This window comes from Sceloporus occidentalis, unplaced genomic scaffold (genome assembly GCF_023333645.1).
Source record: "Sceloporus occidentalis isolate IW3139 unplaced genomic scaffold, rSceOcc1.0.p SCAF_7, whole genome shotgun sequence".
Taxonomy (NCBI): Eukaryota; Metazoa; Chordata; class Lepidosauria; order Squamata; family Phrynosomatidae; genus Sceloporus; species Sceloporus occidentalis.
Window position 1 is genome coordinate 45,736,753 of NW_028316987.1, and position 19,662 is coordinate 45,756,414.

General features: G+C 46.4%; 1 protein-coding gene across 1 annotated transcript in view; it reads right to left on the bottom strand.

The window, feature by feature from the left end:
- Positions 1-11,641: 11,641 nt before the first annotated feature.
- The window catches only part of LOC149309675 (collagen alpha-6(VI) chain-like), a 58,347-nt gene continuing 50,326 nt past the window's right edge, over positions 11,642-19,662 (bottom strand). The window contains exons 35-37 of the mRNA XM_089532472.1: positions 18,956-19,052; positions 16,214-16,328; positions 11,642-14,917 (exon numbers count right to left, since the gene is read on the bottom strand). Coding sequence (XP_089388598.1) covers positions 14,903-14,917; positions 16,214-16,328; positions 18,956-19,052 — 227 coding nt within the window. The 3' untranslated portion in view covers positions 11,642-14,902. The remainder of the gene's footprint in view (positions 14,918-16,213; positions 16,329-18,955; positions 19,053-19,662) is intronic.

The window sequence follows — 19,662 nt, forward strand, 5'->3', positions numbered from 1 at the left end:
CGCAACAAACTCCTGTACAAATACAGAAAATAAAGAGTTTGAACCACTTCTCCGTGTTCAACTGTTTGCAATGCTGTATATCCAACTTGCAATGTCAGGATGTGTGAGAATCTCACTTCTAGCATGTATTGAGACTTTTTAATGCATGACACCTTATTGTAGAGCAAGGTTGCTGCCTTCCAGCAGTGGCTAGGAATAAGAGCATGGAGGGGGTCCAGATGTAAGCCTTAGCAATTTGCCCTAGTGCAACTCTTGCCCCATGCAAAACCTCCAAGAGTATGTAAAAACCCCATGTAAAACATAGCACATTTCACTGCAAAAATGTCCCAGGCTTTAAATAGTTCATTTCCATCACTGTTTAGAAAGAAAAAGTAGAAGAAGCTCTGCAATGAGATGGCATGAACTAGGATCATGGCCCAAGGTTCTCCTCTACTGTCTTAGTGATGAGAGGGTCTTTCCTCTAAGAAAAAAATAATCTATGGTACAGGGCACCCTTTAATTCTGTAGCTGTTTGGTGAACTTTGGAGAAATTGGTATTAAGACAGGATGCTTCCTATACCCCTACCCTTGCTCTTTTTATGTATTTATTTATTTTATGGTATTTATACCCCACCCTTCATCCCTAAAGGCTATCAGAACGGCTTACAATTCTTATTTTTAATTAGACAGTTCTCTGCCCTCAGGCTTACAATCTAACCAAACTCTGCAGAACTTAAAATACCAAATTAAATTATTGGGGCACTTCTTAATTTTAAATATCATACTGCTTTCCTATAAATGTCTGCTCAGGTGTGAGTCTTCTTGAGTTCAGTGGATCTTAATTGTCAGGTAAGTCTGTTTAGGGCTGCAGACAGTCTTACTACATAATTACCACTCAATATCACACTTGCATTTTCAGATGGCTTTCTCCCGCTAGTTTGATATCAGACAGCAAAGTACATTACTAAGACAAACAGGCTGTAACATTTATTGAAAAAAATGATTTGGTGGGTTCAGGTATTCAATCTTAACAGCTCCTTCTTGGATGTTAGTTCTTACAGGAGAGGGAGTTGTTCATGATAAGCAATGGAGCTACAATAAGGAGAGGGGGATTTTTGCCTTATGTTCTATAAGCACTATGCACCTTGCCAGGAGATAGAGGGAAGTATTTGCTTCTGGACTTCAGCTAGCAAAATATTTTGAACCAGCCCCATTCATATTTTTCTTGTGAATATGCATTTCTTTTTATAAATATTACGCTATCACTCACTAGTCCTAAGTCTGTGAGATGAGCCATGTAATGGTTCCCATTTCAAGAGGTGGGAAATTGGGGGGGGGAAACAATTTACAGAGTTTTCACTAGGAAACTACAGTTGTCTTCATATTCATGTCACTTATAGCAGGTCATAGCATCAGTCATTTGGAAATGTTTGGAAAAGAATTCACCTGGGCCCTTGAAACTATGGAACATACACTGGCCTTTGTGGAAATGTGCGCACGTTTTCTTTTATGCTCTGCTGATGAACAGCTTTAGATTTCATCTATCAAGACAGAAGATGCTATACAGAACTATATTGAAAGCAGATACAGTAATAAGTCTGTGAGCACTCAGAAAAGAATGCTGTGATAACTATGAAGTAGCATGGGTTTTTTCAAAAAACAAGTCATAATTTCTTTAAATATGAGAAGGGTTATCATGTAGATCAGTGATTCCCAAACTTTGGTCCAACTGTTTTGGACTTCAGTTCTCAGAAGCCCCAGCCAGCTTGGCCAACAGTCAGGAATTCTGGGAGCTGAAGTTCAAAACATCTGCAGGACTAAAGTTTGGGAAACACATGTAGATGATGGATCAAGTTTGTTTTCTGATACTCCAGAGTGTAGGGCCCAAAGGGATGGATTCAAATGGGAAGAAAAGAGATTCCAGTTAACATTAGGAAGAATGTCCTGACAGCATGAGCTGTTCAACGGGATAGTTTATTTCAGGTATAGTCTTCTTCCTTGGAGGTTTTTATATTGAGATGAGATGGATCCTACCTAGCAGTGCTTTAACCAGTGGATACCTGCAAGGCAGGTGATTAAAATAACTGGTCCTTGTGGCTCCTTCCAACTCCTTAACTATGATTCTATGACTTGTAGTTCTTTCACTCATATACTTGGGTGTGTGCCACCTCCTGATCCTTTAAGCTTAAGGAAGTGTGTCTCACGGTTTATTTGGCCTAGTACAATCTATTCCAACTGGCAGCAGTTCCTTTAAGTTCTCAAACAGATGTTTTAAATATGGAAACACTAGAGACTATACTCCCCCCCCCCCAGACATAAATCATTTTCAAGAATTGATACTTTTTAAAAAAATGTTAATGTTTTTAATTTCAAAAATGTTGAGATAAGGTAAGAAAGGTGGATGTTTTGTCAAAGTTTCTTTCTGATTATAATCCAGTTTCATTGACATTGTTAAATAAAAAGAGATTGTTCAATTGGAGACTGAATGAATCATTGTTACATAATGAATCAGTGGTATTGAAAGCCAAGGAACACTTGAAAGAGATTTTTTTTAAAAAAATAATTTAAATAAAGGAGCTAAGTTGAATGTAGTACTGGGATGTGAGCAAGGCCTTTATGAGAGGTTTCTTTATTCAACCAAATGCCAACTTTAGGAGGAAGAAACAAGAACATATGCAGAAGATCTGATTCAACTAAAAAGAAAGAAAAAGAATGGGAAAAGTGCTTACAATCTCAAAAGAGCTTATTTTCCTTGAATTTTCCAGTATGAAAGCAGCACCCATGTAAGCCTGTGATGAGGAGATTGCCTCGTGGAAGCAAGATTAGTCTTTGTTGCATTTGTCTACAAATGAATATACAGTCATTTTAACAATGCTATACAACTAAAGAAAAGTTAGAACTGAGAAACATGCTTCCTTTGTGCACTCTTACCATAGCAAAGTATGCACGCCAGAAGTCTTTGTAAGGCCAGGACATAACCTCTCCCCTGATGGATGCTTATAACCTGAAAGAGTCCTGTTTCATCCATCTAAAAAAAATGAAGGGTTTTAAAATCATCAAACTTAGCAGAGTTATGTGCAGATTTATCGCCTGAATGTGGTCTGATTAGAAGCTGGTCTTTTTTGTTAATTTGTTTCAGAAACAACTTGAGAAATGGATGCTTCATCTCTCAATTCTCAACAATCATTTATCCTTAGGCCAGTGATGGCAAGCCTTTTAGAGACCAAGTGCCAAACTCAAAGGTGTTCCCGCACTGGTGTCCCCCACGTGACACGAAACGAGAGTCCCTTCCCACTCCCGGAACTTCAACTCCCAGATGCAAAGCCGGAAAAGCGCTCCCACGTGACACGAAACGAGAGTCCCTTCCCATTCCCGGAACTTCAACTCCCAGGACGCAAAGCGGGAAAAGCGCCCCACGTGACACTAAACGGGAGTCTTTTCCCACTCCCAGAACTTCAACTCCCAGCATGCAAACCGAGAAAAGCGCCCCACGTGACACTAAAGGGGAGTCCTTTTCCTCTCCCAGAACTCCAACTCCCAGCATGCAAAGCGGGAAAAGCGCCCACACGTGACACGAAACAAGAGTCCTTTCCCACTCCCAGAACTTCAACTCCCAGCATGCAAAGCGAGAAAAGCGCCCCACGTGACACTAAACGGGAGTCCTTTCCCACTCCCAGAACTTCAACTCCCAGCATGCAAAGCGGGAAAAGCGCCCCACGTGTCACTAAATGGGAGTCTTTTCCCACTCCCAGAACTTCAACTCCCAGCATGCAAACCGAGAAAAGCGCCCCCAGGTGACACTAAACGAGAGTCCTTTCCCACTCTCAGAACTTCAACTCCCAGCATGCAAAGTGGGAAAAGCGCCCCCACGTGACACGAAACGGGAGTCCTTTCCCACTCCCAGAACTCCAACTCCCAGCATGCAAAGTGGGAAAAGGCCTCACGTGACACTAAACGGCAGTCCTTTCCCACTCCCAGAACTTCAACTCCCAGCATGCAAACCGAGAAAAGAGGCCCACGTGACACTAAAGGGGGGGTCCTTAGCCACTCCCAGAACTTCAACTCCCAGCATGCAAAGCGGGAAAAGCGACCCCACGTGACACGAAACTAGAGTCCTTTCCCACTCCCAGAACTTCAACTCCCAGCATGGAAAGCGGGAAAAGGCCCCACGTGACACTAAACGGGAGTCCTTTCCCACTCCCAGAACTTCAACTCCCAGCATGCAAAGCGGGAAAAGCGCCCCACGTGACACTAAATGGGAGTCTTTTCCCACTCCCAGAACTTCAACTCCCAGGACGCAAAGCGGGAAAAGCGCCCCCACGTGACACGAAACGGGAGTCCTTTCCCACTCCCAGAACTTCAACTCCAAGCATGCAAAGCGGGAAAAGCGCCCCACGTGACACTAAATGGGAGTCCTTTCCCACTCCCAGAACTTCAACTCCCAGCATGCAAAGCGGGAAAAGTGCCCCCAAGTGACACGAAACGAGAGTCCCTTCCCACTCCCGGAACTTCAACTCCCAGCATGCAAAGCCGGAAAAGCGCTCCCACGTGACACGAAACGAGAGTCCTTTCCCACTCCCAGAACTTCAACTCCTAGGACGCAAAGCGGGAAAAGCGCCCCACGTGACACTAAATGGGAGTCTTTTCCCACTCCCAGAACTTCAACTCCCAGCATGCAAAGCGGGAAAAGCGCCCCCACGTGACACTAAACGAGAGGCCTTTCCCACTCTCAGAACTTCAACTCCCAGCATGCAAACCGGGAAAAGCGCCCCCAGGTGATACTAAACGGGAGTCTTTTCCCACTCCCAGAACGTCAACTCCCAGCATGCAAAGCGGGAAAAGCGCCCCCACGTGACACTAAACGGGAGTGCTTTCCCACTCCCAGAACTTCAACTCCCAGCATGCAAAGCGGGAAAAGCGCCCCCACGTGACACGAAACGAGAGTCCCTTCCCACTCCCGGAACTTCAACTCCCAGCATGCAAAGCGGGAAAAGCGCCCCCAGGTGATACTAAACGGGAGTCTTTTCCCACTCCCAGAACTTCAACTCCCAGCATGCAAAGCAGGAAAAGCGCCCCCACGTGACACTAAACGGGAGTCCTTTCCCACTCCCAGAACTTCAACTCCCAGCATGCAAAGCGGGAAAAGCGCCCCCACGTGACACGAAACGGGAGTCCTTTCCCACTCTCAGAACTTCAACTCCCAGCATGCAAAGCGAGAAAAGCGCCCCACATGACACTAAACGGGAGTCCTTTCCCACTCCCAGAACTTCAATTCCCAGCATGCAAACCGGGAAAAGCGCCCCCAGGTGATACTAAACGGGAGTCTTTTCCCACTCCCAGAACGTCAACTCCCAGCATGCAAAGCGGGAAAAGCGCCCCCACGTGACACGAAACGAGAGTCCTTTCCCACTCCCAGAACTTCAACTCCCAGCATGCAAAGCGGGAAAAGCGCCCCCACGTGACACGAAACGGGAGTCCTTTCCCACTCTCAGAACTTCAACTCCCAGCATGCAAAGCGAGAAAAGCGCCCCACGTGACACTAAACGGGAGTCCTTTCCCACTCCCAGAACTTCAACTCCCAGCATGCAAACCGGGAAAAGCGCCCCCAGGTGATACTAAACAGGAGTCTTTTCCCACTCCCAGAACGTCAACTCCCAGCATGCAAAGCGGGAAAAGCGCCCCCACGTGACACGAAACGAGAGTCCCTTCCCACTGCCGGAACTTCAACTCCCAGCATGCAAAGCGGGAAAAGCGCTCCCACGTGACACGAAACGAGAGTCCCTTCCCACTCCCGGAACTTCAACTCCCAGCATGCAAAGCGGGAAAAGCGCCCCCACGTGACACGAAACGAGAGTCCCTTCCCACTCCCAGAACGTCAACTCCCAGCATGCAAAGCGGGAAAAGCGCCCCCAGGTGATACTAAACGGGAGTCTTTTCCCACTCCCAGAACTTCAACTCCCAGCATGCAAAGCGGGAAAAGCGCCCCCACGTGACACTAAACGGGAGTCCTTTCCCACTCCCAGAACTTCAACTCCCAGCATGCAAAGCGGGAAAAGCGCCCCCACGTGACACTAAAGGGGAGTCCTTTTCCTCTCCCAGAACTCCAACTCCCAGTAGCAAAGCGGGAAAAGCGCCCACACGTGACACGAAACAAGAGTCCTTTCCCACTCCCAGAACTTCAACTCCCAGCATGCAAAGCGAGAAAAGCGCCCCACGTGACACTAAACGGGAGTTCTTTCCCACTCCCAGAACTTCAACTCCCAGCATGCAAAGCGGGAAAAGCGCCCCACGTGTCACTAAACGAGAGTCTTTTCCCACTCTCAGAACTTCAACTCCCAGCATGCAAAGCGGGAAAAGCGCCCCCACGTGACACGAAACGGGAGTCCTTTCCCACTCTCAGAACTCCAACTCCCAGCATGCAAAGCGGGAAAAACGCCCCCACGTGACACTAAACGGGAGTCCTTTCCCACTCTCAGAACTCCAACTCCCAGCATGCAAAGCGGGAAAAGCGCCACCACGTGACACTGAACGAGAGTCCTTTCCCACTCTCAGAACTTCAACTCACAGCATGCAAAGCGGCCCCACGTGACACGAAACTAGAGTCCTTTCCCACTCCGAGAACTCCAACTCCCAGCATGCAAAGCGGGAAAAGCTCCCCCACGTGACACGAAACAGGAGTCCTTTCCCACTCCCAGAACTCCAACTCCCAGCATGCAAAGCGGGAAAAGCGCCCCACGTGACACTAAACGGGAGTCCTTTCCCACTCTCAGAACTTCAACTCCCAGCATGCAAAGCGGGAAAAGCGCCACCACGTGACACTAAACGGGAGTCCTTTCCCACTCTCAGAACTCCAACTCCCAGCATGCAAAGCGGGAAAAGCGCCCCACGTGACACTAAACGGGAGTCCTTTCCCACTCTCAGAACTCCAACTCCCAGCATGCAAAGCGGGAAAAGCGCCACCACGTGACACTAAACGGGAGTCCTTTCCCACTCTCAGAACTCCAACTCCCAGCATGCAAAGCGGGAAAAGCGCCACCACGTGACACTAAACGGGAGTCCTTTCCCACTCTCAGAACTTCAACTCCCAGCATGCAAAGCGGGAAAAGCGCCCCACGTGACACTAAACGAGAGTCCTTTCCCACTCTCAGAACTCCAACTCCCAGCATGCAAAGCGGCCCCACGTGACACTAAACGAGAGTCCTTTCCCACTCTCAGAACTTCAACTCCCAGCATGCAAAGCGGGAAAAGCGCCCCCACGTGACACTAAACGAGAGTCCTTTCCCACTCTCAGAACTCCAACTCCCAGCATGCAAAGCGGGAAAAGCGCCGCCACGTGACACTAAACGGGAGTCCTTTCCCACTCTCGGAACTTCAACTCCCAGCATGCAAAGCGGCCCCACGTGACACTAAACGAGAGTCCTTTCCCACTCTCAGAACTTCAACTCCCAGCATGCAAAGCGGGAAAAGCGCCCCCACGTGACACTAAACGAGAGTCCTTTCCCACTCTCAGAACTTCAACTCCCAGCATGCAAAGCGGCCCCACGTGACACGAAACTAGAGTCCTTTCCCACTCTCAGAACTTCAACTCCCAGCATGCAAAGCGGGAAAAGAGCCCCACGTGACACTAAACAGGAGTCCTTTCCCATTCCGAGAACTCCAACTCCCAGCATGCAAAGCGGGAAAAGCGCCCCCACGTGACACGAAACGGGAGTCCTTTCCCACTCTCAGAACTTCAACTCCCAGCATGCAAAGCGGGAAAAGCGCCCCCACGTGACACTAAACGGGAGTCCTTTCCCACTCTCAGAACTTCAACTCCCAGCATGCAAAGCGGGAAAAGCGCCCCACGTGACACTAAACGAGAGTCCTTTCCCACTCTCAGAACTCCAACTCCCAGCATGCAAAGCGGGAAAAGCGCCCCCACGTTACACTAAACGGGAGTCCTTTCCCACTCTCAGAACTTCAACTCCCAGCATGCAAAGCGGGAAAAGCGCCCCACGTGACACTAAACAGGAGTCCTTTCCCACTCCGAGAACTCCAACTCCCAGCATGCAAAGCGGGAAAAGCGCCCCCACGTGACACTAAACGAGAGTCCTTTCCCACTCTCAGAACTTCAACTCCCAGCATGCAAAGCGGGAAAAGCGCCCCACGTGACACTAAACAGGAGTCCTTTCCCACTCCGAGAACTCCAACTCCCAGCATGCAAAGCGGGAAAAGCGCCAAAAGCGCCCCCACGTGACACTAAACGGGAGTCCTTTCCCACTCTCAGAACTTCAACTCCCAGCATGCAAAGCGACCCCACGTGACACTAAACGAGAGTCCTTTCCCACTCTCAGAACTTCAACTCCCAGCATGCAAAGCGGGAAAAGCGCCCCACGTGACACTAAACGAGAGTCCTTTCCCACTCTCAGAACTCCAACTCCCAGCATGCAAAGCGGGAAAAGCGCCCCCACGTTACACTAAACGGGAGTCCTTTCCCACTCTCAGAACTTCAACTCCCAGCATGCAAAGCGGGAAAAGCGCCCCACGTGACACTAAACAGGAGTCCTTTCCCACTCCGAGAACTCCAACTCCCAGCATGCAAAGCGGGAAAAGCGCCCCCACGTGACACTAAACGAGAGTCCTTTCCCACTCTCAGAACTTCAACTCCCAGCATGCAAAGCGGGAAAAGCGCCCCCACGTTACACTAAACGGGAGTCCTGTCCCTCTCCCAGAACTCCAGCTCCCAGCACGCAACGCGCGATAAGCGCCCCCACGTGACACTAAATGGGAGTCCTTTCCCACTCCCAGACTTCAACTGCCAGCATGCAAAGCGGGAAAAGCGCCCACGTGACACTAAACGGGAATCCTTTCCCACTCCCAGAACTCCAACTCCCAGCATGCAAAGCGGGAAAAGCGCCCCACGTGACACTAAACGAGAGTCCTTTCCCACTCTCAGAACTCCAACTCCCAGCATGCAAAGCGGCCCCACGTGACACTAAACAAGAGTCCTTTCCCACTCTCAGAACTTCAACTCCCAGCATGCAAAGCGGGAAAAGCGCCCCCACGTGACACTAAACGAGAGTCCTTTCCCAATCTCAGAACTCCAACTCCCAGCATGCAAAGCGGGAAAAGCGCCCCCACGTGACACTAAACGGGAGTCCTTTCCCACTCTCGGAACTTCAACTCCCAGCATGCAAAGCGGCCCCACGTGACACTAAACGAGAGTCCTTTCCCACTCTCAGAACTTCAACTCCCAGCATGCAAAGCGGGAAAAGCGCCACCACGTGACACTAAACGAGAGTCCTTTCCCACTCTCAGAACTTCAACTCCCAGCATGCAAAGCGGCCCCACGTGACACGAAACTAGAGTCCTTTCCCACTCTCAGAACTTCAACTCCCAGCATGCAAAGCGGGAAAAGCGCCCCACGTGACACTAAACAGGAGTCCTTTCCCATTCCGAGAACTCCAACTCCCAGCATGCAAAGCGGGAAAAGCGCCCCACGTGACACTAAATGAGAGTCCTTTCCCACTCTCAGAACTTCAACTCCCAGCATGCAAAGCGGGAAAAGCGCCCCCACGTGACACTAAACGAGAGTCCTTTCCCACTCTCAGAACTTCAACTCCCAGCATGCAAAGCGGGAAAAGTGCCCCCACGTGACATTAAACGAGAGTCCTTTCCCACTCTCAGAACTTCAACTCCCAGCATGCAAAGCGGCCCCACGTGACACTAAACGAGAGTCCTTTCCCACTCTCAGAACTTCAACTCCCAGCATGCAAAGCGGGAAAAGCGCCCCACGTGACACTAAACGAGAGTCCTTTCCCACTCTCAGAACTTCAACTCCCAGCATGCAAAGCGCCCCCACGTGACACTAAACGAGAGTCCTTTCCCACTCTCAGAACTTCAACTCCCAGCATGCAAAGCGGGAAAAGCGCCCCCACGTGACACTAAACTAGAGTCCTTTCCCACTCTCAGAACTCCAACTCCCAGCATGCAAAGCAGGAAAAGCGCCCCCACGTGACACTAAACGGGAGTCCTTTCCCACTCTCAGAACTTCAACTCCCAGCATGCAAAGCGGGAAAAGCGCCCCACGTGACACTAAACGAGAGTCCTTTCCCACTCTCAGAACTTCAACTCCCACCATGCAAAGCGGCCCCACGTGACACTAAACGAGAGTCCTTTCCCACTCTCAGAACTTCAACTCCCAGCATGCAAAGCGGGAAAAGCGCCCCACGTGACACTAAACAGGAGTCCTTTCCCACTCCGAGAACTCCAACTCCCAGCATGCAAAGCGGGAAAAGCGCCCCCACGTGACACGAAACGAGAGTCCACTCTCAGAACTTCAACTCCCAGCATGCAAAGCGGGAAAAGCGCCCCACGTGACACTAAACGAGAGTCCTTTCCCACTCTCAGAACTTCAACTCCCACCATGCAAAGCGGCCCCACGTGACACTAAACGAGAGTCCTTTCCCACTCTCAGAACTTCAACTCCCAGCATGCAAAGTGGGAAAAGCGCCCCACGTGACACTAAACAGGAGTCCTTTCCCACTCCGAGAACTCCAACTCCCAGCATGCAAAGCGGGAAAAGCGCCCCCACGTGACACGAAACGAGAGTCCACTCTCAGAACTTCAACTCCCAGCATGCAAAGCGGGAAAAGCGCCCCACGTGACACTAAACGGGAGTCCTTTCCCACTCACAGAACTCCAACTCCCAGCATGCAAAGCGGGAAAAGCGCCCCACGTGACACTAAAGGGGAGTCCTTTCCCACTCTCAGAACTCCAGCTCCCAGCATGCAAAGCGGCCCCACGTGACACTAAACGAGAGTCCTTTCCCACTCTCAGAACTTCAACTCCCAGCATGCAAAGCGGGAAAAGCGCCCCCACGTGACACTAAACTAGAGTCCTTTCCCACTCTCAGAACTCCAACTCCCAGCATGCAAAGCGGGAAAAGCGCCCCCACGTGACACTAAACGGGAGTCCTTTCCCACTCTCAGAACTTCAACTCCCAGCATGCAAAGCGGGAAAAGCGCCCCACGTGACACTAAACGAGAGTCCTTTCCCACTCCCAGAACTTCAACTCCCAGCATGCAAAGCGGGAAAAGTGCCCCCACGTGACACAAAACGGGAGGCCTTTCCCACTCCCAGAACTTCAACTCCCGGCATGCAAAGCGGGAAAAGCACCCCCACGTGACATGAATTGGGAGTCCTTTCCCACTCCCAGAACTTCAACTCCCAACATGCAAAGCGGGAAAAGCGCCCCAACGTGACACGAAATAGGAGTCCTTTCCCACTCCCAGAAATTCAACTCCCAGCACGCAAAGCGGGAAAAGCGCCCCCACGTGACACTAAACGGGAGTCCTTTCCCACTCCCAGAACTTCAACTCCCAGCATGCAAAAGCGGGAAAAGGCCTCACGTGACACTAAACGGGAGTCCTTTCCCACTCCCAGAACTTCAACTCCCAGCATGCAAACCGAGAAAAGCGGCCCACGTGCAAAGCGGGATCCCAGATGCTGAGGGGTGAGACCTTGGGGAGGATGGGACTTCCACTTTCTGGGGGTAGGACTTCCCCAGAAATAGCTGAAGGCTGGGAGGGTGGGCACCTTTTCCTACTCTTCCCCCGCCCTCCTGTCTCTTTGCGTGCCCTCAAAAATGGTTTCGTGTGCCAGAGAGGGCACGTGTGCCATAGGTTCACTCACTTGTTTATACTCTGTGTCTACAATCTGTACAAGGATAACAGGATAATAAAATCTGATTTTGTTGTTGCTTTATTGCATTATTACCTTATTCTGTGCCCATACAGGATTTCCCCACTCCTTTCCCAATCTCTTTCACCATTGACAATTTTGGCTTCTAAGTAACAAATACTATGGTTTTGTCAGCGCAACTGCTGGGGTCCAACATCCACTGTCAGGGACTCCAACGAATCCTGGGGTTAAATCAGACCCTTGGAGCAGAGCTGGCAAATTTCTAGAAGCAGAAGCGTGGCTCCAAAGTCCAATTTGGGATGACAGCAACTGGATGTCTTCCAGGAACTGAAGCGATGCAGGAACCTCTGGGGACACACAGCAAACCGATGCTGTAGCTTCTTCTGATAAACCACCAGAGAAACTAAGTCTCCCAAAGTGCTCTTTATTCACAGTGCTATAATACAAAACCAGATCTCTAAAACTCCAAACCATACCAATCCAACTCCTACAAACCCACACCACACCCTTGCAACCCCTGGGCTTATATAGTCTCCAGACCATGTGGTCTCCCAAACCCAGTGAGTTCAGGTGTGTAACCATGTCATGTGTCTCCTGTGCAATCTAGACACATGGTTTCATCATCCATGGCTACATGCACTTGGGCATTGAAGTGTCCTTGAGCCAATGAGCTTCAGCTGTGCTGATCAACCTTGCCACTTTGCTGAATGCTCATGGCCAAACACACACACATCAAGCATTTCCCTGTGTGCTGTGTTTTAACCCTTCAAATCCCTGACAGGTTTTGCTCACACATGTTACTCAGTGAGTTCACAGAGCTGGATGGTGGAAAGGAATGACAATGAAGAGAGATAAGTTATCTGTCAGTGACTGAAAAGGCCTGTTTCTCACAAATCAATCTGAGATATACATACCAAGAATACAGACAAACATTTTTCTACCTTTGGACCCAAGAAGAATAAGACAAGAATGAGAAAAATGTATGCAAGGAGGCTGGTTTGAAGGTGACCTCATCCAGCTATCTACACCAGTCACAACTAGAGTATCTTTATGTACTACTACTCCCATCATCCCTCAAAATCTACCCTAGTACACATTGGACCTAAAAAACTATTATTCCAACTTTAGTATCAGTTATGTATCTTTACTCTTTTGGATCTTGTCTAGTTTCTTCATAGCTGTCCATCCCATTCCTAATATTCTGATTTCCTGAGTGCAATCTCCATTCTGATCAGTGTTTGATCGAAAGTATGTGAACTCTTTAACTATTTAGATTTCCTCATTGCCTAGGTTGAATCCAAATTTAAGACAGTTTTAAAATTAATTTGGTTTTAATGTCATACCTAATGCAATATATTTTTATATTTTAATGTGGCATTATTGACTGTTTATATTATACTTTTTTGTGATGACCTATGGTCTTATACAATAAATGTGACCCTTTCGAGATGCAAGACTGACTGGTGGGTCATGATTCCCCCATTTACTTTAACTGAAGATTGACTAAGTGCTGAATCAATGGGACTATGTGTATGCTTGCATAGCCTTTTGTTATATATATTGGAGGTACAGCGCCTCTTCCAAGAATAAGTGTCAGCCTATTCCTGATGGCCTCCAGTCATGGTTTCCCTCACCATTTCACAACATATCTTCCTGTTTATACATTATTCTCTACAAATCAGCCACAGTTATGCTAAGAATTCAGCACCACAGTTATGAACTACACTATATAGTCACAATTGTGGCACTATTGCTATGATTGTGAATGCTCTAAGGAGCCTTGGTGGCGCAGTGGTTCAATGCCAGTACTGCAGCCACAAGGTTGTGAATTTGATCCCAGGGCTCCAAGGTTGACTCAGCCTTCCATCCTTTTGTTGGTCGGTAAAATGAGTACCCAGCTTGTTGGGGCCAATTGGCTTACAGAATATAAACTGCTTAGAGCGTTTTGAGTTCACTGGTAAGTTGTATAGAAATGTATGTGCTGTTGTATTGTGAGGCATATGCTGGTTAATTCAAAATGATCTATGCATGGATGTTTGTATTGCCACCCAACTATAGTTGGTTAATGACACCTCTCAAGGGAATGATCACCACTTGTAATTTTTGCATTTTAATTTCTTCTCAAGTTACTGATTACACACCTTCCCAGCAGCAAGAATATATTAATCTGTTCCATGCAGTGAATGAAGTAGGCTGTAGTCTATGCAGGCTCATGCCAAGCAAAATGTATTAGAATTTAAAGTGCTACAAGACACCTGGAAATTCTGTTCTCCCTCCTCCATTTTGAAAGCAATTTCAAAAGGACATATTTTCTGAACAGCACCATTTGATTTACTGAGCATATATATGAGTGGGTAATTGTACATATAGTTTTGGTAGGGGAAAGATTTGACAGATATATACAGGAAACTTTGGGCATGGTGCTCAGTACAGCTGCAATGATTCTGTAAACATACCATCGTATACCTCTTACCCAGAGGTAAGTCCCACTGAGCACAGTGACACCTGAGTCTAAGTAAATATGGATAGCATTACACCATGTGGCTCAGAAATAAACAATCACTTTTTAGAATTAAATTTTCTGAAAGCACTGAAATCTGGATACCAGTGACTACTAGCTGCCAGGTCAGATAGAGACTTGATGTGGTATTATGGTATTGACTTTATTCTTGCAGATTCTGGAACTGAGAATAAGAAATTCTACACTGTTTCTGGAAGGTCTAGCTACTCATCCATATCGCATTAGAATAAGTTTGCTGAAGCGTTAGAATAAGTGTGCTGATTCAACATACCCTACAAGGCAGCCAGATACTTTCAAGTCACTGGTCTGGTAGGTCTACTCTGGGACTCATTCCAGAGTTTAAGAGAGTTATCAGAGGTGCTAAATTTATTTTGTGGATAGTGTTCAGTACCTTGGATTCCTCCTTTAAGGTCTACAATTAGACCCAAAGTGGATTTATTATACCACTGACAAGGAATGAACAGGGGGTAGATTCAAAAATGGAAATCCTCTAATCTATACATTCACCAGCTTGTCTGATCAGATTGATCACTTCCCAACTTTCCAAATTGCTTTTGGCTTTAAAAAAATATTGTGCTGCTTTAATGGATGTTAGACTGACTCTTCTGTTTTCCAAACAAATAGATCAGAGGTATCAGCTACAATGACAATAAAATACTTCTTGACAAGATTCTGCAGCAATTAGTTCTCTTCATCTTAGCTGTCATTCTGAAAACTTCACTAATTTCCAAGTACCTGAAAATGAAAGGAAAGAATGTTAACAGAACTGAGAGATGTCAAAGTCCACTCTTTGACATATTGATCTGCATCAGTAGGATGGCCTATATCATCATCTGAATGATTCACTTTATAGAGGCCACAGGCCAAAGAGGGCTCTGCTTACCTCCATCCAGAATGGAATAAGGGCCAAACATTTTTTCCACCTGTAGTCATAATCTGTGACAGTTGTACAGACAGAAAACCCCATGATAGGGTCAATGTAACTTGAAAATGATTTGACGGCACACAACAACAACTGCTTTCTAGATTTTGTCTTGCCTCCTAACAGCCAGTGTTACACTAGAGGATGCTAGCAATCTGCAGACTTTGGTATTTCAGGATATTTATGTTGAGTTGGGTGGTTCAGCTTTGAGACTCAATAGGCACAAGTATTCAGTGATGACAGATGTGTGAACAGGGACACACCGTATCATGAGCTGATCTAGTTAAAGGCTAGTTTTTTTCTTTTCTTTCGGGGGGTGGGGAGGGTGTTGGTTAATGCTGTCTGAATTCCTATTGCCAGGGCAGGGGTGGCTGCAGAACCAGCAGATTCACACCAAGAGCAAGCCATGGAGGGAAATAACAAGGAAACCAAATGCAATGGTGGATTGGTGGCTTCCATGTCAGTGCTTTGGTGAGTCCAATTCAGGCATTATTCTACTTTATAGGAGCTACCCAATTGCTGAACTTATTTTACGAATAATGTTCAGTAACTTGTATATCCTGCCATATCATTTACATGGAAGCACTCAGACACCCCTGTCCAGATATAAGCCCCACCATAGTTGGGATTAAGCCATTCTGTGTTACTGTTGGACATCAATAGATAGATATTTTGCCTGACTATAGTCACCCTGACCTCTAGATGGAATTGGTGCAGAGATGCAGAATCTCACTGTAGTAAGTATTACCTATTACCTAGATTATGCTTGTCAGCCTGTTGATTCATATACAGATAAATAGATCTTAACTGGAAGTATAATTTGCCGGGGTTATTTAGAAACAATCCTGCACCCTTTATCATATTCCAAATCTTAATTGTCTATTGATCTGCATTTATTATTAGCCATAAAGTACAATCCAGTCTGTGCTTAGAATGCCAATATCTGTATAACCAGACGCTGAAGTGGGGCAGGGCTGTAGAATGCCAACAGCAGGAGCAATGCATGTGAGAGGAGAGGGAAGAAGGAAGTGGAGAGAGACAGAATCATTTCATTTGATTTTTTTAAAAATGCATCTTTGCATGATAACAGAATATGACTTTCTACTTACAATGGTCTGTTTTTGCACACTGCTGATGAGATTGTCAGATGATACAGAATCCCTTGCTAGGTAGTCTTGAAAAGATGATTCTGCATCTTGAACCATAGGTCCAACTGGCACAATCCTGACAATTGGAAAAGTAGAAGTAAATGTAAGACAGCAACATATAATCCACATGTTTGCAAAGATTTTAATGCAGTGTAGATCTGCTTTACTACATCACTACAGAATGACCAAGGTGTCCTGGGTCTCCATCAAATACTTTACTAATGTTGTGATGTCTCCAAACTTTATTTGTGGAGTGCATAGGATTAGATGTATCTAAGATGACAGATGAAACATGAGAGCTAGTGCTGTCACACAAGAGCCAAAGCTCCCTCCAACCCTTGTGCTTCTACAAAAGCAATCCAAGGCATTCTGATGCTTGCTTTCTCTTTATTCTTCTTCAGTGCTGCCCAATCAGCTGCACTATAAATGGATGAAAAAAGGAGTCAGGAAATCACAGCTCAGAACATTTTCCATTTTTGTGGATCACTAAAAGCCTGTTTATTTGCTTGCCAGTCATAACTGTTTAACTAGCAGCTCAATCGTGTATGTCACACAAAAGATGTCTCCAAGCTAGTTCTCTGAGAAAGGTGATATGTTTCCATAGTCATACCAGAACTTGGAAAGGTTGGGAGTGGGGAGAGTTTGGCCACTCTGGTTAAGTCATTCTGGGAGCCACAGTCCTAAAATCCTAACTTTCCCAGCTTTGCTAATGACTTTGTAGAGGCACATGATAGCGCAGTGATTGTTTTTCAGGAGGAGCAGTCAAGTTTATCAGCAGCCTCATATAGCTCATTGCTTGTCTGTTGCATGATCCAGGTTCCTTTTTATAGCTGTTGACCCATACATGCTCCACTGTTGTTTACATGAGTAAACCAGTAAACTGTATTGTCTTTCCCTACACATGGAGGCTACAAATCTGGATAGGACAGATTATACAGTGCACCCTTGCCTTGCGTGGGGGATTCATTCCGGCTTCCTCCATGTAAGGCAAATAGCACATATGCTTGAGCCCCATTGAAAATAATGGGGCTCATGCATGATGCGCAGCATGCTGCATGCGCCATTGCAACCCCGTCGCGTGACTTTCAGCATAAGCTGAAAACCACTTAAAAGGCACCCACATATGACATGGGTGCACTGTAATTTATAATTTATGAGGCCCTTCCAGGAGGAGCCAGCATGGTGCAATGATTTTTTGTGGGTTTTTCGGGCTATGTGGTCATGTTCTAGAAGAGTTTCTTCTTGACGTTTCACCAGCATCTGTGGCTGGCATTAGGAAGAAACTGTTCTAGAACATGGCCACATAGCCCCCAAAACCCACAAAAAACTATGGACGTTGGCCATGAAAGCCTTCAACTTCACATGGTGTAATGGTTTGAGTGTTGGACTACGACTCTGGAGACCAGGGTTCAAATCCCAGCTCGGCTATGGAAACCCACTGGGTGACCTTAGGCAAGTCACAGTCTCTCAACCTGAGATGATAATGGCAAACTCTCTCTGAAGAAACTTGAAAAAAAACCAACCAAAGAAACAAACCATGATAAGTTTGCTTTAGGGTCACCATAACTCAGAAACAACTCAAAGGCACACAATAACAAATAACAAGGCTCTTCCAGAAGCTCCAGTTAAGGCATACTCCTTGAAAAATGAACACAAACAGACCTACAGGAATGAGAAACTGTTTTTTAAAGAGGATAAGACATAAAAATTGACTAAATACCCTTATTCAATTGACATTCTGAAACTGTTACACAGTGTGCTCTTCCCATCTGCAGGGGTTCAGTTGAACCATCCTTCCACGGATGAGGAAAAAACATGCATGTTCAAGCCCCATTATGTCAATGAGTGATTATGTTCACACAGCAGTGTATGTGCTGCCATTGACAATAATGGACTGGTGGGGGGGGGGGGGGTTGATCTGCAGACATTCAAGTCCATGGATGGCCCACTGTACCAGCTTGTTCATGTAATGATAAATTTTACAAAGCAAATTCTTGTTTTCATGAAAGAAACACAGCAGACAGCTCCTCTCTGAGCTGCTAAGGACAGAGACAAACTATTTACCAATTCATGGTCTCTTTCATGGGAGAGACTTCCCCCCTTAAAGTGTAGGGAGACAATAACCCAACCAGACAGAAATCTGACTGTATTAGGTTTCTTGGGTACAATTCAACAGCAGTGTTTGGCATATTTTTACACCTGTGGAATACCAACATGCACAGGGAAAATGAAGCCTGCACTGAACCAAAGCCAAGTATTACATCCAGAACAAAATCCTATATTAATGAGACAGGGCCTAAATTTACTCATGTCGTCTTGCAGTCATTGAACATCAATTCCTCATTAGAGAATTGCACAATTACACAAAGACACATTTCACATCAATGTTCAATGCATATCAATGCACAATGTATGGCGGCACCAAATGCGTAACTTTGATCTTACAACTTTGAACTGAATACAGTCATTCTGTATTGGAGAAATACATCCAACTGCTTCTTTGGGGGAATATATGCCTCTATTTATCATCTATCTATCTATCTGCATGCCACCAAAAGGATGCCAGGTCCAGATGGCCTAGGCTGAAAGTCAACATCGTATGTATGAACTCTCACAAATGAGATCAGCAAAACAGTTTTTGCTTGACATGCTTGTAGATCCCTAACAAGTCATAGCAAAAAATAACACCTGGAAAAAACTCACAGTGGTGTTTGCTGCTGTGGAATATACACAGGTTTCTTGGTGCTGATGTTTGAACATCTTCTTTTGAGCTGTGTCTGTGGATAGCTGTTGAGTCCATCTGTCAAGGCAAGGGATACAATTATGCCAAATGGAAAGTGGAATTTACACTATGAACAAGCATACTGCATTTCTTTAATCCAGACACCTAGCACCCATGGTTGGGGGAAATGGTAGATTCCTCTCCAGAGTTTGGAAAATTTACTCTATTGAAATACAGTTTCTAGAATCCGTCAGCCAGCATGACCAATGATTATGGTGACTGGACAATTTTGGGAATTGTAGTACAAAACAGTAATTTTTCTAAGCTTTTCTCCACTCTTGCACCAGGAGAAGCAAGCTGCATTTATTCAGTGACATGTAGAGCTGCTTCTTGTATATTTCTAGTAGCCTAGTGCCATCTATTCTTTGTCCATCCTTCAGTGTCATAATTACCCAATTACAGGTTCTGGGGGGAAAACAATTCACCATGTGCTCATATTGATGTTTTCAGGCATGGCAGGAAGTTCTGATATTGCACTACAACTCTGGGGAGTGTGGGCTGCAAACACTATAGATCTCCTCCAGATGTGCAAGTAGATCATGCACGTGTTGTAGGGGAACTATCCAGATGTTGAGTCTTATTTCCCATTATGGGCTCAATACCAAGGTAGCTCATGTAACACCTGGAT